This window comes from Adiantum capillus-veneris, chromosome 4 (genome assembly GCF_014529385.1).
Source record: "Adiantum capillus-veneris isolate H3 chromosome 4, ASM1452938v2, whole genome shotgun sequence".
Lineage (NCBI taxonomy): Eukaryota > Viridiplantae > Streptophyta > Polypodiopsida > Polypodiales > Pteridaceae > Adiantum > Adiantum capillus-veneris.
In genome coordinates, this window is record NC_140934.1 from 3,922,348 (window position 1) to 3,945,414 (window position 23,067).

A 23,067-nucleotide genomic window follows, 5' to 3' on the forward strand; every position below is an offset into this window, starting at 1 on the left:
CGCGTTGAAAACGCAGATGCTGAAATCTGTGTTTTCCGGGCTGAAACTGTAAACCTTGCGGAAACTGACCGTGCGGCGAGGACCTGCTGCGGGAAGGTGAGATCTGCGAGGTTCAGGACTTGTTCTGCGATGTCTGACTTCTAAAAACTGAGAACGCTGATCCTAGGGCTGATTCTGTCGCGATAGATCTGCAGAACGCTGAGGTTGCTGGCAGATGCAAAAACGCTAGGGCTGAGAATGATGTTTCTGTCGCCGGGATTCTGCAGATGCAAAAACGCTAGGCTGATCTGCTATGGTCTTGTCACCGTGGCTCCGCAAATGCAAAACGCTGGCTGATCTGTGGTGTCTTGTCCAAAAACGCTAGCCAAAATACTGTAGAGCAAAAACGCTAGAAGCCTTTGGGGTCCTGCTGCCTGTTGAGCGGTGCTCTTGCTGCCTCTTCTGCCAAAAAGTGCTAACTTGGGTTTGCTTATATATTAACTTAGCAAAATTACCCTACCTACTTTTGTTGGAAAGTCACTTAAAAATAATAAGTGAAAAAATGTCAAAAATAGGAAAAATAGGCTAAAAGTACTGGAAAATTCCCCTAACTGATTCTAATGGATTCTAATGGGAATTCTGATGGGAATTCTGATGATCATGATGTGTGCAACCAGAGGTTATGCATCTACACTAAGTGACTGGGCATGCACGGTCTACGAATAGACTCACAAAAGTGCCAGATCGCTTCTAAATCTAGACTGACTGGACTAATTGAACCCTGATCATGTTGTAGCTTGTCCACGGACACATAGAGTTGGATGTGTCACATGACATGTCATCACTGCTACAGAGGCTTGGGGCCAGTATGCATCATCTTTGTACACAGTTCCTGAGCAGCCCCCCCTTCCCGACCCCTTAGATCCATGCCCACACACATGTGCTTTTTTCACCGCTGAGATGGTGAGGAAGGCCATTGACAGGATGAGGACTGGGAGAGCATATGATCATGATGGCTTAGTGGCTGAGCATTTCACGCATGCCAGAGATTTACTAGCAGAGCTTCTAGCAGTTATGTTTAACCGTGGGATGTGTGAAGGCTTGCCTGATACTTGGAGCCTATCTACTATTGTACCTATCTTCAAGTCGGGAGACCCTATGGAGCTTGGGAACTATCGCACTATCATGATTGGACACACATTGGCACGGTTGTACGTATCTATTCTTGAGCAGCAGCAGCTGAGTAGATGGGCAGAGAGAGAGGGGATACGCGCAGCCGGGTATGCAGGTTTCAGGAGGGGTTTTTCTACTCTTGAACATATCTTGACACTCAAAGCCATCATTAAGCAGGGCAAATCGCGTGGGAGACGGATCTATTGCAGCTTTGTGGATTTCCACAAAGCATTTGACACGGTGCCCAGAGCTAGATTGATGCGCAGACTACAAAAGATGGGAGTACCCAAAGAGCTCATTTGGGGAGTCATGGCATTATACAGGTCAGTAGTGGGGCATGTACGCACCCCAAAGGATCTATCCACACCGGTTTACTCCACTATTGGGGTGAAGCAGGGCTGCCCGCTCTCTCCTACTCTATTTGGTATATGTAGATGAGGTTTCTGATTACATTGAGAGAGATGGTGATAGAGGTGCACAGCTGGCAGGGACATGGATTCCACTATTGTTATATGCTGATGATATTGTGTTGACCTCCGACTCTCCCGAGGGGATGCAACGTCACTTGGATGCTTTGCATAGGTTTGCCCAGGAAAGTGGTTTGTCCGTCAACCTTGGGTGGTATTTAATACCACCCCACAGTGGATCAGGAGGTCAACACCCGCCTTCACATACGGCCAGGAGAAGGTGCAGTATACAGATGCTTACACTTACCTTGGAGTGGTTTTTAGTGGGCCAGCATTTTCATTGAGGGCAACAAAGATTAGATTGACCAGAGCCCATGCAACATTGGGTAGATTGGAAAGGATGTGTTCACAAGTTCAATTTCAAGAGCCTCGGAAGAAGCTCTGGCTCTTTGACACTTCGGTGGCTTCTGCATTGCTTTATGAAGCTGAGATTTGGGGACCTTCACTGGATCATCACGGGAGGACAGGCCGCATTGATGGATGGGGGGACATGGAGAAGCCTTTGGTCTCTATGATCTCGCGGCTCATTAGAGCCAAGGCTTCAGTACCACGTGCTATTGTACGAGAAGAGCTAGTTGCCCCCCCCACTGGTGGTTGAGGTGCTCACCAGATCTGTCTCCTTCATACACCGCATGTGGGAACTTCCCAGACAGATATGCACGCCTTGCACTTAGTCCTCTCGACAGTTAGCCATGCAGGGAGATATAGCATGCTGGTACGGGGAGATGACATCATGGTTTCAGGCGCATGGGTTCAGCATAGACAGATTACCCCCCTTCCAGTACTCACTGGATGCGCCCTCTCTAACTCTTACACAGTCCGAGATCACCAAGCTCATTCGCCAGGACTTGACTCAGCTAGACACCAAGAGGACATGGATACAGCCAACACAAGAGCTAGGCACGAAGATGGCTTTCTACAGAGAGCTTACGGAGGATGGTTTTGTGACGAGACCCAGATACATGGACACCCACTTGTCTCATGGAAAACGATGTGCTATTGGCCAAATACGCACATCTTCACACCAGCTGCGGATCGAGACTGGGAGATACAACGGAGTACCAGCAGAGGCCAGGACATGCCCCTATGTGACATCGAGCCTGAGACAGAGTTGCACTACACATGCCACTGCCCCGTCTACTACGAGATACGAGGCCGCTTCCATTGCTTGTTCAGAGAGGGCTTTGGACCATTATCTAGAGTCATGCCGTACGAGGATCAGAGATGCTTGGGTTTGTTTTTGCTCGAGCTGCGCAGACACAGAGAGAGCCTGATGAGAGGAGAGGCTAGACAGTCTCAGAGACAGATCATAGACTTCTTTAGAGCTGCCACTGGACACCCAGAGGAGTTACTACCACAGCAGAGCCCGTAGCTTTACACCAGAGGCATACTGATCCACCGAGCCACTGAGCTGGGGAGATCCAGACGCCCACGACAGCGGAGGACTACACAGCATCCACGAAGGCTGCATCAGAGGATTCGGGTCACTTTGGCTCGACATGCACGACGCCCGGTCAAACTACTGACCATGGAGGAAATTGATGAGATTCGCCAGCGACCGATGCTGGATCTCCTCTGATCTAGCTATCCCAGATAGTTGTTTAGCTGCTTAGTCCAGTGTCCACACCTAGCAGTTTAAGATTCCATAGTATTTTATTCTGTCATTTTGTCATCTTGTTACTCTGACTTTGTATTAGATCCACCACATTGTAACTTTCTGGTCTCATAGGTCACTTTGGCCTTTTGAAGACGTTAATATAACATTTCATTTCATTCATATCTCTCTCTCTCTCTCTCTCTCTCTCTCTCTCTCTCTCTCTCTCTCTCTCTCTCTCTCTCTCTCTCTCTCTCTCTCTCTCTCTCTCTCTCTCTCTCTCTCTCTCTCTCTCTCTCTCTCTCTCTCTCTCTCTCTCTCTCTCTCTCCATACACCACGTATGGGAACTTCCCACAGACAGATACGCCCACCTTGCACTTGAGTCCTCTCAACAATTAGCCATGCAGGGAGATACAGCATGTTGGATGGGGAGATGACATCATGATTCCACGCGCATGGGTTCGGTACATCGGTATAGACAGATTGGCCCCCTTCCAGTACTCATTGGAGCACCCTCCTCAACTCTTACACAATCCGAGATCATCAGGCTCATCTGCCAGACTCATCTGCCAGGACCTGACTCAACTAGACACCAGAGGGACATGGATACAGCCAACACAAGAGCTGGGCACGAAGATGGCTTTCTACAGAGAACGTCTTTTCCAGCTTACGGTGAACGGTTTCGTGACGAGGCCCAGATACATGGACACCCACTTGTCCGATGGGATACGGTGTGCTATTGGCTAGATACGCACATCTTCACACCAATTGCGGATAGAGACTGGGAGATATATTGGAGTACCAGCATAGGCCAGGACATGCCCCCTGTGTAACATGGAGCCTGAGACAAAGTTACACTACACATGCCACTACCCCGTATACTACGAGATACGAGGCCGCTTCTACTGCTTGTTCAGAGAGGGCTTTAGACCGCTCTCCAAAGTCATGCGGTACGAGGATCAGAGATGCCTGGGTTTGTTTCTGCTCGAGCTGCGAAGACACAGAGAGAGCCTACTGAGAGGAGAGGCCAGCCAATCTCAGAGACACATCACAGACTTCTTTAGAGCAGACACTTGACACCTGGAGGAGTTACTACCACAGCAGAAATTGTCGCCTCACACCAAAGGCACACTAATCGACCGAGCAACTAAATTGGGGAGATCCAGACGCCCACGACTGCGGAGGACTACACAGCATCGACGAAGGCAACATCAAAGGCTCCGGATCACTTTGGCCCGACGTCCACGACGCCCAATCAGATTGTTGACCATGGAGGAGATTGATGAGATCCTTCAACGACCAAAACTGGATCTCTTGTGATTTGTGGTTTAGCTATCCCGACTAGCTGCTTTGTTCACACCTCCCGGCTTAGGATTTCACAATATTTATATTCCATCATTTTGTCATTTCATTTCATTTTGTTACTCTGACTTTGTATCAGATCCACCACATTGTAACGCTCTGGTCTCATAGGTCATTTTGGCCTTTTAAAGACGTTAATATAACATTTCATTTCATTTCATCATCTCTCTCTCTCTCTCTCTCTCTCTCTCTCTCTCTCTCTCTCTCTCTCTCTCTCTCTCTCTCTCTCTCTCTCTCTCTCTCTCTCTCTCTCTCTCTCTCTCTCTCTCTCTCTCTCATGATGGATGTGCTCGTCAATGAACCATCGCAACCATAAGCTTTCATACGCTCGTCGTAGCCTCGGTTGCAACGTCACAACAATTTTTAGCTTGATTGTGTAATATGTAATACCGATTTTAAGAAGCCTGCAACGAGAGCTGGTTTTTGTGTGTGTGTGTGTGTGTGTGTGTGTGAGAGAGAGAGATTTTTGGGTTGGCTCGTCCTTCCCATGGCCATTTGCACTAGGTTCAAAAACGTACAATGTTTAAAAACATATTAGATCACAAACCAATTTCCATTTCTTGTTGTGAGACTGAGCAATCAAAGCTATGACATGTTATCAAATGTCTGGGAATCAATGGTGGGCTAGTTTTAAGTGGCCATGCATATTCAATCCTTCACTTAGTCGTTAGGATGGTGATCTACTAAGGTGACATATGCAATTATGATTGGGGATGTCAATGTGATTATAGATGACAAAGTCCTTTATTCTACATCACAACTAAAATGCATAAGGTGCGTAATGAGCCGTGAGTGTTGGGATCAACCAAGTGCAAAATCAAAGGTTTTGAGTACCATGTGATAAGAGAGACCTTGGCTTATTGGAGCTTAGTTTTTTGGTTTAGATGACCTTTACATGGCGTCTCGCGAGTGATTTTAAGCCTCCTACTTGTACGTTACTTAGGCAAAAGCACTCATGTGCAATTACAAGGTACCAAAATTAACTATTTCTATTAGGACTCCACCCTCAAAAAGACGTCTCCTAGTATAATCCTATAGAGGGGGAGGAAAGACATTTTTCTGAACATCCATAATAGTTGTAAATTGTAATACCAAGACACTCTAAGGAGAGTTGTAATGCATGTGGTGTTATTCATGTGAAAACCACAAGTACATTTTAAAACATACAAAACAAAAAAGAGAACTTTCAACATTCATCTTTAATTACTTCAAATATATTGTCATTTGTGGTGTTTGGTAGAAGGAATTTGAGTTTCTCTACGGAGAAGAGGTTTTCCGATGGTCGTTGATCATTGAGTACGCTATGTGCCTTTACCATTACAGTAGCAACTTTTGGTTGTGGTATATGTTTCTCCATGAGAAGGTCAAGTAGCATTTACACGCTGCTGGAATAAATTCGAACTATTATGTTCGTAAGAATATAGCTCGCCAACCGTTTCAAAATGGTAAGAATTACATATGGGAGAACATCCTTGAGAATGAAAGAAGGTTCGCTCTATTGTGAACCGGGTTTGAACGTACGTTCAGAAAATGTTATGGCTAGAATCCTATCTGCCTGAGATTTTGCAAATCGTCATTGATGCTCGCAAGGTGAATCATTTTTTATGATTTGTAAGGAAGAGATGCTAATGGGCGTCGGGAAATCACTGCTGGTGGTAATAACTCGCAAGAGGAAAATATTGGAAGGAAGTGCCGCCGTGCACAAAGAATCTTCGGATTGGAACCGTCCGCCTATGTTGAGCGACGGCCCGAAACCCGAAACAAGAACCTTCTTTAAAGTGATCGCAAACTTTCTTTGTGAAAGAAAGACATCGACCTTAATGCTCTATGACTTGAGCATTCCCTATGTGGGAGGACACAAGAGGTTTAATACCCTCTGGACTAACAGCGCAGGATTCTGCGCAAGGACAGATACCTAGATTGATTCTAGAAGGATTATTCTTCTCGGATTGAGACGGTGGAATTGAGTTAACGCTCTCGAATGAGGAAACGTTCGATCTGTTGGAAAGACGCGAATGACAAGTTCTTCCACAGCTCGTAAGTTTGATGATTGGTGAAGGATATCCTCGAGGTACTAGAGGAAGGACATGAACCGGTAAGGTAAGTATTGAATTATGATTTATTTTTTTTTCTTTAATTTACTTTTAAGTTCTCTACTGAGAAAGGACCAGCTCAACTCACCATTGAGCAAGATTTGGAATCTTTCCGGTTTCTCCCCGGCAGTTCAGTTGGACCTCTACAGTTGAGGACAACTGTTTATAAGTGAGAGGGATGTTGCTAAATTGGCTATATCTTACAGAAAAGTAATTCTAAATGAATTATTGGATTTATAAGTGAGAGGGTTTTCTCGCTTGAAACACCAAGGAAAAAATAATTCTAAATGAATTATTGGAATTTTAAGTGAGGGTTTTTCTCACTGGAGACATCCGAGTACAGAGTATTCCTAGTACGTCATTTAAAGTAATGACGGGAACACTGAGAACGGGAATATCTGTAAGGCCACCAGGAACGGGTACTTCTGATGCGTCACATCGGATGGGTGACAGGGAGCATCGGAAAGAAGTATCTGACCATCCGGGAGCGGACATCTCTGATGCGTCATAGGATGGGTGACATAGAGCATCGTGAAGGGGATTGTACCGTAAGTTCGGTAGGAAAGGACTAGGTGATGGGTATTCCTGATGCGTCACAAGGTGGGTGACGGTGCATCGGAAAGGGGATATCCATAATCGAGAGGAAATCCGAACTGGAAAGAGGAATACGCGTAAAGACGCAAGCACAAGAATAAAGATGGGTTCTGAGAAGCTTTTCTTAAAAAGCGGAAAATTTGAACGAGTTTTCCGAGAAGAGCAAACGCTTTCCCGCGAGGAATCTATGTTTGCATTGCATTTGTGCATGTGGTTGCATCCAGGGACACTTGGGAAGTGTTGTGGAAAAAGCATTGTTTTAAACTTATAAGGTTTTATTGAGTTTTTGGGCAAGTTCAAACCAATTTTAAAATATGCTAGCCGTCCACTTAATAAGTGGGCAGCCACTTAGAAAATAAAGCAGCAAAACCAACCAGCGAATTCTCTCTCCCTATTTCAGGTAGAACAGAAAAAGAAAACGAAAAAAAAAAATTGAAAAAGAAAAGAAAAAAAAACGGCTGCGATCTCTACGCGAGCAGCTATTCGTGCCGTGGCGAAGGAGCTATAAAAGCACCACATGCCCTCACTGAAAGGAGGTTGCCAACGCCAGCAAGAGAAGACTCTGCCGCCAGAAGACGCGAGAGATCGCGAGACTACGAAGCACGGAAGTCGCTTTTCTTGCGCAAGAGCGACAGGTACCTATTGTGGATTCGCCATACGAATTGTTGTCGTGTGTTTGCGTGTGTGTTTGCAAGTACTTCATCGCGAAGGAGAAGCGAGAAGGCTTCGGCCTACGCTTGGGAATTCCGAAAACAGAATTCGTAAATTGTCTGCGGAGTCTCAACTCCGAGTACAGACGGAAAAAGGATTGAGAGCTTGTCTCTCGGATTTCCCTTACGAGAAGGAACGACCATCGAGTCAGAGATTTAGAACGGAGGGGTTTTCTCCGGTTCTTGTGCTTGTAAAAAGATTCTCCCTAATAAAGAATTCTCTTTAAGGGGGGGGACCAGCCCATCTTCTGGTCCCAGTACTGTGTCGATCTTCACTCTCTCTCTCTCTCTCTCTCTCTCTCTCTCTCTCTCTCTCTCTCTCTATATATATATATATATATATATATATATATATATATTCTTTGGCTTTAATAATAAGAGATAAATTCTATTTATCTGAGTATATTTTATATTGTTATGCGCTCCCGTTTGTGACAGTGGTATCAGAGCATGGTCTCCTCTCTTTCTCTGTAAAGGAGGACGACTCTGGGAAGATACGGGAAGAAGCCATGACAAGCCAAGAGAGAAGTAAGTAGGCGGAAACCTAAGTCCTGCAGGAGAAAGCTTGCAGAGTTGGAATTTTTTTTCTCTCTGCAAGAAGTCGACACAAGACTTGGGATTCTCTGAGAAGGCAACAAGAGCATGATGCTGAAGAACCTAGAGAATCCAAGGAGCGGAATGCTCGAGATCCTTCAGAATTCAGAAGATATCCATGAACATCAATCCAAAACCATAGCCAAGAAATCCCGTCATCTCGGGAAGGATATGAAGAAGGTCTTTAGACCTCAGAACCCTCCGATCAAGTTTGATACTTTTGACGAAAGAGAATATGCCCCGAAAGCTACCGCTTTCATTTGACAGTATGAAGTTGCCTTTGCAAACGGCAATTTCCGAGAAGCGTCAAAGGTAAGGCATGTGACCAAACACCTCAAGGGGATTGCAAGTACTTGGTGGTATACCAAAGCTTTGCAAGGAACTTACAACAAGACTTAGATTCAATTCAAGGCTGAATTTTTTTCCTCTACGCTTTGAGGAAGGCATCCAAGAAGATTGGGATCAGTTTGCCCAATAGAAATACGAGCAAGTCCAAGCAAGTAGTGGTTCACTCTTGCCAAGGTAGCTCCACTCTTGACCCTCTCTGAGGAAGGAAAGATTAAGAAATTCAACGAAGGACTTTTGCCGAATTTTGTAAACCCATCTGCAAGATACTTTGCAGCAGATGGTGGAGTCAACAATAAAAGCTGAAAGTGTACACCTTGATGTACATAGAATACAATCCCCGCAGTGGGACGAGAACCATTGAACACAGAAACAACGAATTTTTGTTACCTCTCCTTGAAGGATACATTGCTATCCGGAGAAAGTTTGGAGTAAGGGAATTCAATCTAACTCCCGAGTTTTTGACCCTCAAACTTTAAGTGAGAGGGCAAGTCTTGGATCAAAGTTAAATCTTTGAGGAACTCATAAAATGCGTATTGCTTTTATGCACGAGATATGCATGTGTCTGACCAGGACGATCACTCTCGCGTATTTATGAGAGTAGGATCAATTTGAAACATTGTTTTCTGAGATGAATTGGTTTGCTCAACCATCCGGAAGGTCAACTATTGATCTCGTATCTGGTAGTTCACAAACAAATTACCTGCTATTGCGGGTAGGACGACAGAAAGGAAGGAGCCATTCAGATCTTTCAACCAAGAAAAGCTTTCACTAAGCTTGAATACTCTTTAAGCCCACACCCCCTACCCAGTAAGGGAAGATATGGTAGTGCTTTTCGCATAAGTGAATGAACACTCTTTACGAGGGAAGGAACAAGCGACGACTACGGCCTGTGCTCGAGGAATCCAAGGATTGAAATCCTAGATTATTTGACGAAGCGGGTTTTGCTCTAAGATCGAGCCAAGGGATAGTCAAGTTGAGCGTCTTTGCTCTAAGGATCTTATGAAGGGAAGGTAATTTCTCAGGTTCATTGAAACTCTAACACAGCTTAAGAATTATGTACACTTTTGAGTACATGGATAACACACGAAGATGCAGACCTATGCCAAGGAACTGGACGAGAGTTTGTTATACTCTCTTGAGCGCCTTTTTGCGCGCAAGAATATTCCGACACGAGAATCTCTATTTGAGATGTGTTTGGTAGAAGGAATCTACGGAGAAGAGGTTTTCCGATGGTCGTTGATCATTGAGTACGCTATGTGCTTTTACCATTACAGTAGCAACTTTTGGTTGCAGTATATGTTTCTCCGTGAGCAGGTCAAGTAGCATTTACACGCTGCTGGAATAAATTCGAACTATTATGTTCGTAAGAATATAGTTCGCCAACCGTTTCAAAATGGTAAGAATTACATATGGGAGAACATCCCTGAGAATCAAAGAGGGTTCGCTCTGTTGTGAACCGGGTTTGAACGTACATTCTAGAATATGCTATGGCTAGAATCCTATCTGCCTAAGATTTTGCAAGTCGTCATTGATGCTCACAAAGTGAATCATTTTTTATGATTTTGTAAGGAAGAGACGCTAATGGGCGTCGGAAAATCATTGCTGGTGGTAATAACTCGCAAGAGGAAACGATTGGAAGAAAGTGCTGTCGTGCACAAGGAATCTTCGGCCTGGAACCCTCCGCCTACGGTGAGCGACGCCCTGGAACAAGAACCTTCTTTAAAGTGATCGCAAATTGTGGAAGAAAGACATCGAGCTTAATGCTCTATGACTTGAGCATTCCCTATGTGGGAGGACACAAGAGGTTTAATACCCTCTAGACTAACAGCGCAGGATTATGCGCAAAGACAGATACCTAAATTGATTTCTAGGGGGATTATTCTTCTCGGGATTGAGAAGGTGGAATTGAGTTAACAGATTCTCGAATGAGGAAACTTCCAATCTGTTGGAAAGACGCGAATGACGAGTTCTTACATGACTCGTAAGTTTGATGAATGGTGAAGGATATCCTCGAGGTACTAGAGAAAGGACATGAAGCGGTAAGGTAAGTATTGAATTCTTGAATTTTTGTTTAATTTAATTTTTAAGTTCTCTTTTGAGAAAGGACTAGCTCAACTCACCATTGAGCAAGATTTGGAATCTTTCCGGTTTCTCCCCGACAGTTCAGTTGGACATCTACAGTTGAGGACAACTGTTTATAAGTGAGACGGATGTTGCTAAATTGGCTTTATCTGATAGAAAAATAATTCTAAATGAATTATTGGATTTATAAGTGAGAGGGTTTTCTCGCTTGGAACATCAAGGAAAAATAATTCTAAATGAATTATTGGAATTTTAAGTGAGAGGGTTTTTCTCACTGGAGACATCCGAGTACAGAGTATTCCTAGTGCGTCATTCAAAGTAATGACGATAGCACTGTGAACGAGAATATCTGTAAGGCCACCAGGAACGGGTACTTCTGATGCGTCACATCGGATGGGTGACAGGGAGCATCGGGAAGAAGTATCCGACCATCCGGGAATGGACATCTCTGATACGTCATAGGATGGGTGACAGAGCATCGTGAAGGGGATTGTACCGGAAGTTCGGTAGGAAAGGACTAGGTGATGGGTATTCCTGATGCGTCACAAGGTGGGTGACGGTGCATCGAAAAGGGGATATCCATAGTCGAGAGGAAATCCGAACTGGAAAGAGGAATACGCGTAAAGACACAAGCACAAGAATAAAGATGGGTTCTGAGAAGCTTTTCTTAAAAAGCGGAAAATTTGAACGAGTTTTCCGGGAAGAGTAAACGCTTTCCCGCGAGGAATCTATGTTTGCATTGCATTTGTGCATGTGGTTGCATCCAGGGACGCTTGGGAAGTGTTGTGGAAAAAGCATTGTTTTAAACTTATAAGGTTTTATTGAGTTTTTGGGCATGTTCAGACCAATTTTAAAATATGCTGGCCGTCCACTTAATAAGTGGACAGCCACTTAGAAAATAAAGCAGCAAAACCAACCAGCGAATTCTCTCTCCCTATTTCGGGTAGAACATTAAAAAAAAAAAACGAAAAAAAAAATTTGAAAAAGAAAAGAAAAAAAAAAAAAACGACCGCGATCTCTATGCGAGCAGCTATTCGTGCCGTGACGAAGGAGCTATAAAAGCACCACATGCCCTCACTGAAAGGAGGTTGCCAACGCCAGCAAGAGAAGACTCTGCCGCCAGAAGACGCGAGAGCGCGAGACTACGAAGCACGGAAGTCGCTTTTCTCACGCAAGAGCGACAGGTATCTATTGTGGATTCGCCATACGAATTGTTGTCGTGTGTTTGCGTGTGTGTTTGCAGGTACTTCATCGCGAAGGAGAAGCGAGAAGGCTTCGGCCTACGCTTGGGAATTCTGGAAACGGAATTCGGAAATTGTCTACGGAGTCTCAACCCCGAGTACAGACGGAAAAAGGATTGAGAGCTTGTCTCTCGGATTTCCCTTACGGGAAGGAACGACCATCGAGTCAGAGATTTAGAACGGAGGGGTTTTCTCCAGTTCTTGTGCTTGTAAAAAGATTCTCCCTAATAAAGAATTCTCTTTAAGGGGGGACCAGCCCATCTTCCGATCCCCAGTACTGTGTCGATCTTCTCTCTCTCTCTCTCTCTCTCTCTCTCTCTCTCTCTCTCTCTCTCTCTCTCTCTCTCTCTCTCTCTCTCTCTATCCTTTGGCTTCAATAATAAGAGATAAATTCTATTTACCTGAGTATATTTTATATTGTTATGCGCTCCCGTTTGTGACAGTACCCGAGTTTGGGAAGTAGATCCACGGATCAGAGAGAGGTAGTCTCTCAAGTTGTGATCCGGAAGTTGGGATTCCCAAGTAAGGACTTCGTGTCCGGGAAAGCAGAGTTGTTCTGCGGGAAGAGGACTCTGGAAAGAGAGTTGGAAAAGAGTTGCAGGGATGCCATGCCCTGAGTCTGGAAGGTGAGATCCAGAGGCGAGAACCTTGATTCTCGAGGAATTGGAATAAGGAACGGAAATTCCTTGGAATAGGGTTTTGCCCTAGGAATCGGAAGCTGAGGCTTCCAGGAACCATCAAGTCTTATTCTAGAACGAACTTGGTAACACGTTCGGTTCAAGTGCTTGTATAGACTTCTCCTCGGTAATAAAGATACTATTACGGGGGGGGACAAGCCCATCTTCTGGTCCCAGTACTGTGTCGATCTTCTCACTCTCTCTCTCTCTATTTATTTCTCTCAATATCCTCTGGCTTCAGTAATAAGTGATAAATCCTATTTATCCGAATGTATTTTATATTGTTATGCGCTCCCGTTTGTGACAGAACGTACGTTCAAAAAATGCTATGGCTAGAATCCTATCTGCCTGAGATTTTGCAAGTTGTCATTGATGCTTGCAAGGTGAATCATTTTTTATGATTTTGCAAGAAAGAGACGCTAATGGGCGTCGGGAAAACATTGCTAGTGGTAATAACTCGTAGGAGAATAAGATTGCAAGGAAGTGCCGCCGTGCACAAGGAATCTTCGGATTGGAACCGTCCGCCTACGTTGAGCGACGGCCCGGAACAAGAACCTTCTTTAAGGTGATCGCAGACTTTGTTTGTGAAGGAAGATGTCGAGATTAATACTCATGATTTGGGCATTCCCTATGTGGGAGGACACAAGAGGTTTAATACCCTCTCGACTAACAGCGCAAGATTATGCGCAAGGACAGATACCTAGATTGATTTCTGGGAGGATTATTCTTCTCGGGATTGAGAAGGTGGAATTGAGTTAACAGATTCTCGAATGAGGAAACCTCCGATCTGTTGGAAAGACGCGAATGACGAGTTCTTACATGGCTCGTAAGTTTGATAATTGGTGAAGGATATCCTCGAGGTACTAGAGGAAGGACATGAACCAGTAAGGTAAGTATTAAATTATTGAATTTTTGAATTTCTGTTTAAATTAATTTTAAAGTTCTCTTTTGAGAAAGAACTAGCTCAACTCACCATTGAGCAAGATTTGGAATCTTTCCGGTTTCTCCCCGGTAGTTCAGTTGGACGTCTACAGTTGAGGACAACTGTTTATAAGTGAGAGGGATGTTGCTAAATTGGCTTTATCTTACAGAAAAATAATTCTAAATGAATTATTGGATTTATAAGTGAGAGGGCTTTTCTCACTGGAGACATCCGAGTACAGAGTATTCCTAGTGCGTCATCCAAAGTAATGACGGGAGCACTGAGAACGGGAATATATGTAAGGCCACTAGGAACGGGTACTTCTGATGCGTCACATCGGATGGGTGACAGGGAGCATCGGAAAGAAGTATCCGACCTTCCGGGAACGGACATCTCTGATGCGTCATAGGATGGGTGACAGAGAGCATCGTGAAGGAGATTGTACCGTAAGTTCGGTAGGAAAGGACTAGGTGATGGGTATTCCTGATGCGTCACAAGGTGCGTGACGGGTGCATCGGAAAGGGAATATCCATAGTCGGAAGGAAATTCCGAACTGTGTTAGAATTGTGCACAAGGAAAAAGCAAGCACTTGAATGAAGATGGGTTCAGAGGAAACTTTGAGGAAAAACATATGCTTTCTGAGAAAGCGGGATTGCTTTTCGGGAAAGTAGATGCTTTCCCGCGAGGAAGTTTATGTTTGCATTGCAATTGTGCGTGTGATTGCATCCAGGGACGCCTGGGAAGTGCTGTGAAAGCATTGTTTTTAACTTAGAAGGTTTTATTGAGTTTTTGGGCAGGTTCATACTATTTTTTAAAATACGTCGACCGCCCATTTAATAAGTGGACAGCAATCTGATAAATAAGCCAACAGATCAGCCAGCGTTTTCTCTCTCTCTTTTTCTGGCAGAACGGGAAAAAAAAACAACGGCCGCAATCTCTACGCGAGCAGCTATTCGTGCCCGTGGCTAGGAGCTATAAAAGCATAACATGCCCTCACTCAGAGAGGAGGACCAATCTTTGCAAGGAGGAGATGCTGCTGCAAATTTCAGTCGTAAAGAAGACGTTGCAAGTGATGCCCATGGCTGCCCCAAGTGTACCCGATGTCGCCAAGACCAAGTGCGCGAGTTCCCTCGCGAAGAAGTGCCTACGGAGATTGGAAGAGAGGATTTTCTATGGAGAGATCTCTTCCAAGGAATTGCTTTTCGAGAATCGAGTTGCGTTTCGAGCGTCGAGACTTTGAAGGTACCGATTTTCATGTTCTGATCTTTGAGTATTTGATTGCAGGTGTACTTCCTCTTCGTGAGGGAGTAGGAACAGAGGAAGGCATGAGCCTCTGCAGGAGAAAAGCGCTCTGAGGAACTAGAGCCAGATCAGCCCAAGGGTTTCGTACTCGAGTTTGGGAAGTAGATCCACGGATCGGAGAGAGGTAGTCTCTCAAGTTGTGATCCGGAAGTTTGGATTCCCAAGTAAGGACTTCGTGCCCGGGAAAGCAGAGTTGTTCTGCGGGAAGAGGACTCTGGAAAGAGAGTTGGAAAAGAGTTGCAGTGATGCCATGCCCTGAGTCTGGAAGGTGAGATCCAGAGGCGAGAACCTTGATTCTCGAGGAATTGGAATAAGGAACGGAAGTTCCTTGGAATAGGGTTTTGCCCTAGGAATCGGAAGCTGAGGCTTCCAGGAACCATCAAGTCTTATTCTAGAACGAACGTGGTAATACGTTCGGTTCAAGTGCTTGTATAGACTTCTCCTCGGTAATAAAGATACTATTACGGGGGGGGACCAGCCCATCTTCTGGTCCCCAGTACTGTGTCGATCTTCTCTCTCTCTATTTATTTCTCTCTATATCCTCTGGCTTCAGTAATAAGAGATAAATCCTATTTATCCGAATGTATTTTATATTGTTATGCGCTCCCGTTTGTGACACTCACCTATGTGAATTTGCCCACTCATTTACAAGCGGAATTAATTCTTTTAAACCCCGACTGCACCACCCATCTAGCATCTCTAAAAGGAAGACATTTAAACTTTGCTAACTACTTATGGCGTACATTAAATTTTGGAGACGCATATCCTAATGCTTAAGGATGCTTTCTATCTACAAGAGCAGCTTCAGCTCAATCCAAATCAAGGAGGTTCTCCATCAAGAGGTTCTTTTGGAGGAGGAGCATTGCATGTTTAAAGTAGCGTTATATAGAAAGCCCCCATAAACCTTAACTTGTCCCATGTCACAAGACTGGGACCACGTGCCAATAGGAAAGAACAAACTGAACAGACTTTTAGCACTTCAATAACAACTGAACTGAGAGAGAGAGAGAGAGAAACGACACACGACACGGAGTGGCAGAATTCCACCCCAGAGAATATTGGCCCCAAACCTTGGCGCCCCTTTCGGTATTTCTTTATATTGCATCAACTAAGTACAAGCCAATAATTAGTCACTTCACTGTGTGTGATACACGGAGCTTATGATGGATGACTGCCCCAAGCCAATGTCTTTTGTCAAGCATCATAATCATAGCAATAAAAACAAGAATAAGGGTTACACACTCTAGTAAGGAATAGTCTATGTAGACTCTTGACAAAAAGCTGCACAAAAAAGTTTGTCTAATGAAAACTTCGAAGTCTTTCCACAATAAATTAAAAAAAGAAGATGCTTTCAAAAAGAAAGTTTAACTAAGCCAAAGGAGAATAATGCCTCTTACAGGTTATGTGGTGAGCATGCTCACATCCTTGAGATGTGAGCATGATGTTCCATTCATCGTTGAAACATATTGAGCTAATTGTGGCCTCACGAGCAACTTATCACTACAATGAGCCAAGCTCCACATCTGAGCATGTTTCGTGATAATTTGCCCCAATGAGACACAAAATCAACGTTAAGGTCTTAGGTATTTCCTCTTACTTGTCTCTTGGTTGGGGATAAGAGCCATCACTCCTATGGTTTATGTGTGGATCAATACCAAGAATAAGAAGAGATCTTTATATTATTTCATAAGGTCAAAAATGTTTAAACTTGTTGCACTAAAGAGATGCTAAACATTTTACACAAACACAAAATCAAGACACCCTTCACTCTGATACTAAATTCCTTTGTGTAAAAAGTTAAGACTAGTACCATAGTTTTTCTATATGGCTATCATGCAACAATGGCACGAGGGCATAAAAGTATGATTTAAGTATGATATGGAGATATTAATCCAAACATGCATGATCTTAACGTCCAACTATGAAAATGAGATTCTTATACAAAAATTAAATAACTTAAAGAGATACATGGTATCACAATGAACTTAAAGGATGTAACAAATATAATCGTGAGAAGTGAGTTTTCCAAACCTGTGCGTGACTACTTTATAAACAATGAATAGGAGTCAAAAGTCTTAATTCAGAGTAACTTCATCCAACCATGCTTGTATACAAGTATGAAAAGTTTCTTTTGTCAAAACATTCGGTTATGCGAACAATAGTGACTAGTGAAATATAAAAGTTTATCGAGAGCACATCATAATTAATATTCAAGTACTTTTCTTCTGCTCATCGTACCTAATCAATGAATACGGTTAGTTCTTATCCATATGTCAAAAGCTTTGCAAAAAAAAGAAATTTTGCCGTTTGATGGTTTTCATGTCTCAATAAAAATGGGCTAGCCATAAGATGTCTGCAGACCTTGGCTTGATTCCTATCTCATGTTAGTGATGTGAAGAACTAACTTGCTGTTGGACCAAGGCCCTAATATTCATAAGCTTAGATCTAAACTGTACTCCAACCCCCTCCCGTCCGGCCTTGTTCTAGGGCTTTCCACATTCGGAAGGCCCTTCCAACTTCAAAAGAAAGTGTGTAGAAAGAGGTACTTCCAAGGGCACATCGGCCTTTAATTGATCTATGCACTGGGCATAGCCTAATATATCGAGGCCCATCTCTCGTGGTCGACCCATCCTGCAATTTTCAAGTTTCCGAAACATTTCCCTCAGGGAGTGAGAAGAGGCTAAGGGCCTTCTTCACATTAAGCATAGTTGTTTAATGGAGGCGGTGAGAAGAGGCGAAGGGCCTTCTTCAATTATGCTCATACAGACTCCAGCTTCTTCACATTAAGCAGAGGAGAGGGACTTGGAAAGCAGAGGATAGCGAGAAGGCTGACCTGGGGTTGGCGAACTGGAAGAGCTTGCCCTTGCTGGAAAAGACGATCACGCCCACCTCCGCATCGCACAGCACAGACAGATCGTGTGCCTTCTTCAGCAGCCCACCCTTCCGCTTCGGGAAGGTCACCTGCCGCGTCGTTGCATTCTCGATCCGCTTGATCTTGATCTTCCGCCTCGCCATCACAGCACCCGCACCACTGATGCACCCGTTAGTCATGAGCAGCACCAAGCCACCTCGCTCAAGCTTCCTCAACGCAAAGCTCACAATGCCCAGAAGATGGGGTAAACCTTGCTGCAAACCTTCGCCGACCCGGGAATGTGCGGCTCCCTCGCTCCGCGAGCCTCCGCCTTGTAGGCCTAGTTCCAATTCTTGTATATTCACAAGAAATTTTAAATTGTTAAAGTGGGATCTTACGTGGGATCGTACGTCAAAGTGATGAGTCATTAAAAGGAGGTCCGACTCGTCACGTTAGGCCATCCACCACTTTCAAATTGTCATAGGACGGTGGAATGGAAAATCGCCCATCCACGTGCCAAAAATAAATATATTTATGTATCTACTAACATAATATAACGGAAGGGGCAGTCTTTTACATGTGTCGTTATCTACGATCCGAAGGCTAAAGTCCAAAATGAAAATAAGCCCTTTTGCACGCAATAAAGAGGGAGAGAGGGGCTTCGACAGCCGGCCGTACTAGTATGTTAAATAGTACACTACAGACTTCAAATTTTAAGGCTAAAGCTCATTGCTCCAGGTATGTGGTCCTAATTTTGTAAGCAGGTCAACTTATAGGGTATCAGCGAAGATGCGATTTGAAAGCTAAACGAAAACATTAGAGGTTTGAGGTGGCGCGTGACAGTGACCACACGGCGTGTGTCAGGTCGAGGAGGAGAGAGAGGAGATAATTTTGTTGCATGGTGAGTAAGAGGAGTCATTTGTGACGGTAGTTGCGACTGTTTGCTCGTAGAGGCACGCAACTGGGTGCATAGCTGCTCGTTGTTGGGCAAGACGATGACATGCTTGCGAGCCCCACGCGAGAGAGAACACCGCATGGGTGAGCTGGGCTGGAGAGCTGGCAGAGCCACGCAACTAGGTGTGTTTGCCATGCATGTGGGCCTGCGTACCTGCTGGTTGCTGGGCAAGACAATGGGATGCTTGCGAGGGCAGGCGAGAGAGAGCACCACATGGGTGAGCTGGGCTGTCACACGACTGCGCTGAATGCAGACTCAATACAAAGGCTGGCGAGCGATGGCTCGGAGCGTTTTGTGTTCTGGTGGGAGGGCATCTCGCAGTCATGGTAGGCTCGGGTGGACAGCAACGCGTCGGTGCAGAAGCAGGGCACCGCGTGGGAAGCGGAGCAAGTTGCAGTTTTGCTTCTGCCGATAATCTTGCTTCGGAATCTCGGCAACTAATTAATTAATGAGACCCAGTATAGACCCAGTGCTCAGATGTCCAACCTTGGTCCGTGATCCCTCAAAGAGTCAAAGGCTAAAGCTCAATGGGGCATGGCCCTTGGAAACTTGGAAAGCAGAGGGAAAATCGATTTAGGGGCAAGGACTAAGGTGCCTTGTGGCTTGGCTACGGAGTCCGGACATCAATTTGAAACCTGCTTAAGTGTTACACCCAGATTTTAATTTGAAGGATAATAGGCTATAGCCTGCGCGCCTAGTTCGAACGAAACGCCTGCGCAGTGCGGCCTGGTTCAAACACTCAGCTTGCGAACTTCGAAGTTGCGCGTTGAGTCGACCAGGACTTGACCTGCTCCTAAGTCCTAGCGCAATGGCGCCCCACTTGCTGCTTCCTGCCACACCAGTGCCCACCTTCATGCTGCAATGTGCATCAAACTAGAAACTTGAGACGCCCCTGGGGCCTGGCAGCAGAACCGTGGTCTGCAGAACAAACTTGCACCCTATCCCACTTGCGCCCTAACCCCGTGGTCTGCAGATTCCAGAACTTACTTGGCCAATGGCAAGTGCCCATGGGCCATCGTTTATTTTCAATTTTGAAAGCTATGAAATGTTCATTGTTCACCTTGGTCCTTTATCACATAGAGAGTCTGACCAAAACTATTTCCTCTGAACAGTCTACAAAAAATTGAAAAGTTATAACTCGGTCACGTGCATTGTGGACCGTGGTCCGTGAAGCAAGAAGCCAACAACATTGACTCATGAGCGTGGTGCACTGTTTGACGAAGAGATTGGAGCAACAGATTGAAAAGAAGGGTGGACTTTGTCATCGTGAGGTCAACCGCAGGTGCAATATTTATCTTTTTTCTTCGGTATTGTGTCTCAAAGAGTCTTTGGAATGATATTGTTACAGTATTTGTTTTGCTTTCAAATTGTTTTGTCTCCTCGATTTTGTCTTTGAATTGCAAACTGAGCTATACTTATTTTGCTTTCAAATTGTTTTGTCTCCTCGATTTTGTCTTTGAATTGCAAACTGAGCTATACTTAGTATGTTTTATTTTGTTATCCTTAACAGCTAGACTCAAGTTATGGCTGCTCTAGGGCGTCCTAAGAAAAGCAAAAAGTAAAAGACTCTTTATGAGTCTATTGGTTTGCACGCTTTGCCTAAGGAGACCGGAGAGGAGGCACTTCAAAAGGAGGAAGCAGAAAATAAGAAACACCATCGAGTGTTTCTAGAGAGCTGGAAAATAGCTCATCCATGGGCTTATTGTATCATCGACAAAGATGGTAATGAACGAGCCAAGTGTAAGTGGTGTACGTTCGCTCATAGGAAAAATGTTTATGCAAAGCCGGAAGGGGCTCACTCATCGCAAAAACCTGCTCTTCAAGTGCATGAAGACTCTAAAGAGCATCATGATGCAAAGCTTTTGTGGTTAGAGCATGAGCGAAGAATCACTTTACCCATTGAAAAGCATGTTGTTGTTATCACAAATAGAGAAGAGGAATGCATTTTGTCATGCATGCAAACAAGCTGGTATGTAATGAAAAGGTTCTTGCCTCTTGAGGAGTATCCTAATTTATGTAATTTTCAAAGATTTATGAGAAGTCCAAATATGCCACTTGCCAATGAGTATTCATCTTACACTGGGAAAGATGCAGGCAAACAGTTTGGCAAGGCGATTCAGAATGTATACTTTGAGAGACTGATGCAGGATGTAAAGAGTAGTCCATATTTCTCCATTCAAGTGGATGAGAATACGGACTTTAGTGTCAAGCAGTATATGATTCTCTATGTCACATACATTGAAGATGCTGGCAATGGGGCCCTATGTACAAAGTTTGTGAAGCTTTTGGAGCCTCGGGATGCTACTGCAAAAGCTCTTTATGATGTTTTGATTGAGTTTTTTAAGAGCCAAAATGTAGCTATAGCCAAGATTGTTGGTGTTGCAACAGATGGTGCAACTATCATGACAGGTTCACATGTAGGGGTAGTGACAAGGCTTAAACGAGTGGTTCCCCATCTTGTAAGCTTTCATTGCATAGCTCATAGAGAAGCTCTTGCATCCAATGATGCTTTTAGTAAGCATAAAGAGTTCAAGTACACTGAAAAAAATTGCAAGAAAGCTTTATGAATGGACTTCGAGGTCTGCAAAGAGACATGCTTTTCTTGCGGATGTGGTGAAAGCTTTTGGAATTGGTAGAAGGGGAAAATTGAGACCCCAAAAGATGCATGATGTAAGATGGCTCTCAAAGGGTGAGGTCTTGATTAAGGTTATGCAACTGATGCCTACGTACTTGAATGTAATGAGGAGTGCAGATGCCTCTTTATATGCATCACTCACTTAGTACAAGGTGCAATTTCTTCTTCACTTTTTTGTTGATGTACTTGGAGAGTTGAATATCTTGAATTGCAAGTTTCAAGAGGCTCATGTTGACATATGTAGCATTGGAGACCATATTACATCCATTATGGAGACCTTTCATTTGTTGTTCTTGGGTCCTAATTTTGCAAGTGGAACAAGACACACTGTAAGCTTTATAAAAACAATACATGCACAAATGGGGGTAATGATGTACAAGGATGAGAAGGATGTAGTACACTCTCATTACTTGCACTTAGGTCCCATGTATGAAGGAGATGTAGAAAATCCACAGGAAACATATGATAGTGCAATGATTTACATGATGTATTTGTGTCAAAGTGAGAAGCATAATTCAATCTTTGTGGGATCGCTTCAAATCTGACTTTGACATTCTTCAAGCTTCAAAGTACTTCTCACTCAAAGATTATGACAGTGACTTGGCAAAGGTAAATGTAATACCACAACAATGGCTGGAAGTTTTATGCAAACACTTTGGGGAAGGTCAAAGTTCATTGCTCAATAGCCAAGAGTGCAAAGGAGAACGCCTATCTTTTATTACCAGAACGCGGAACTGCTTTAAAGGAAAGGATATGTATAGAGCTTGGTTGGATACATGTAATCATGTAGAATGAGAGCATTCTTTTCCTTGGACTATGAAGCTTTGGAGAGCTTTGTTAGTGCTTCCTCTTTCGAGTGTAGCATGCGAACGGGGATTTTCAAAGATGAACAAGATCAAGAGAAAGTTTCGTAATCAATTGTCGCTTGATACGCTTAATTTGGCGATGTTTGTTGGCATGAATACTCCCAAGGTATTGAATCCAGAAAATGTCTTATGGGATGAATGCTTTGAAGCTTGGAAGGGCATGAAGAATAGGAGGAGTGGAGATGTAAAGACAACATGATGTAAAGATGATGTATCTTTTTATTGGGCTTTCTCGTTGTGAGATTATGGTTTTCTCACTGACATGGTGTTGCCAATGCTATTCAAGCACTTTCCTTTGGCTTTACGTTTTCAATTTTTGGGTCACATGTGGACTACTTGACCAATGACGCTGTATCAATCAAGTCTTATCAAATTTTAACTTTTTTTGCTAGTTTGATCTTTTGCAATTAACCCTAGAGTATAATTGTCATGAAAATTTTCCTGTCATGCAAATTTTTGGAATGGTGGCTTGTGTCTCAAAGAGGCTTTGGAATGGCCTTTTGAAAATTTGCCATGCCATGCGAAATGGCAATCGGAAAATGAGGTTGTCCATTGCATATAAGGGGTGCTTAGCAAATCCTAACGCTGGGGTCCATTACCCATTTAAAAGAAAAGTGACAA

General features: G+C 44.0%; 1 protein-coding gene and 1 pseudogene across 1 annotated transcript in view; one reads left to right on the plus strand and one right to left on the minus strand.

Annotated features, from left to right (window-relative positions):
* Positions 1 to 18,342, minus strand: part of LOC147458638 (MADS-box transcription factor 6-like) — a 41,551-nt gene extending 23,209 nt beyond the window's left edge. The window contains exon 1 of the mRNA XM_086510100.1: positions 17,973 to 18,342. Coding sequence (XP_086366226.1) covers positions 17,973 to 18,190 — 218 coding nt within the window. The 5' untranslated portion in view covers positions 18,191 to 18,342. The remainder of the gene's footprint in view (positions 1 to 17,972) is intronic.
* Positions 18,343 to 20,468: 2,126 nt separating this feature from the next.
* On the plus strand, positions 20,469 to 22,125 carry LOC147458640 (uncharacterized; annotated as a pseudogene).
* Positions 22,126 to 23,067: the final 942 nt, after the last annotated feature.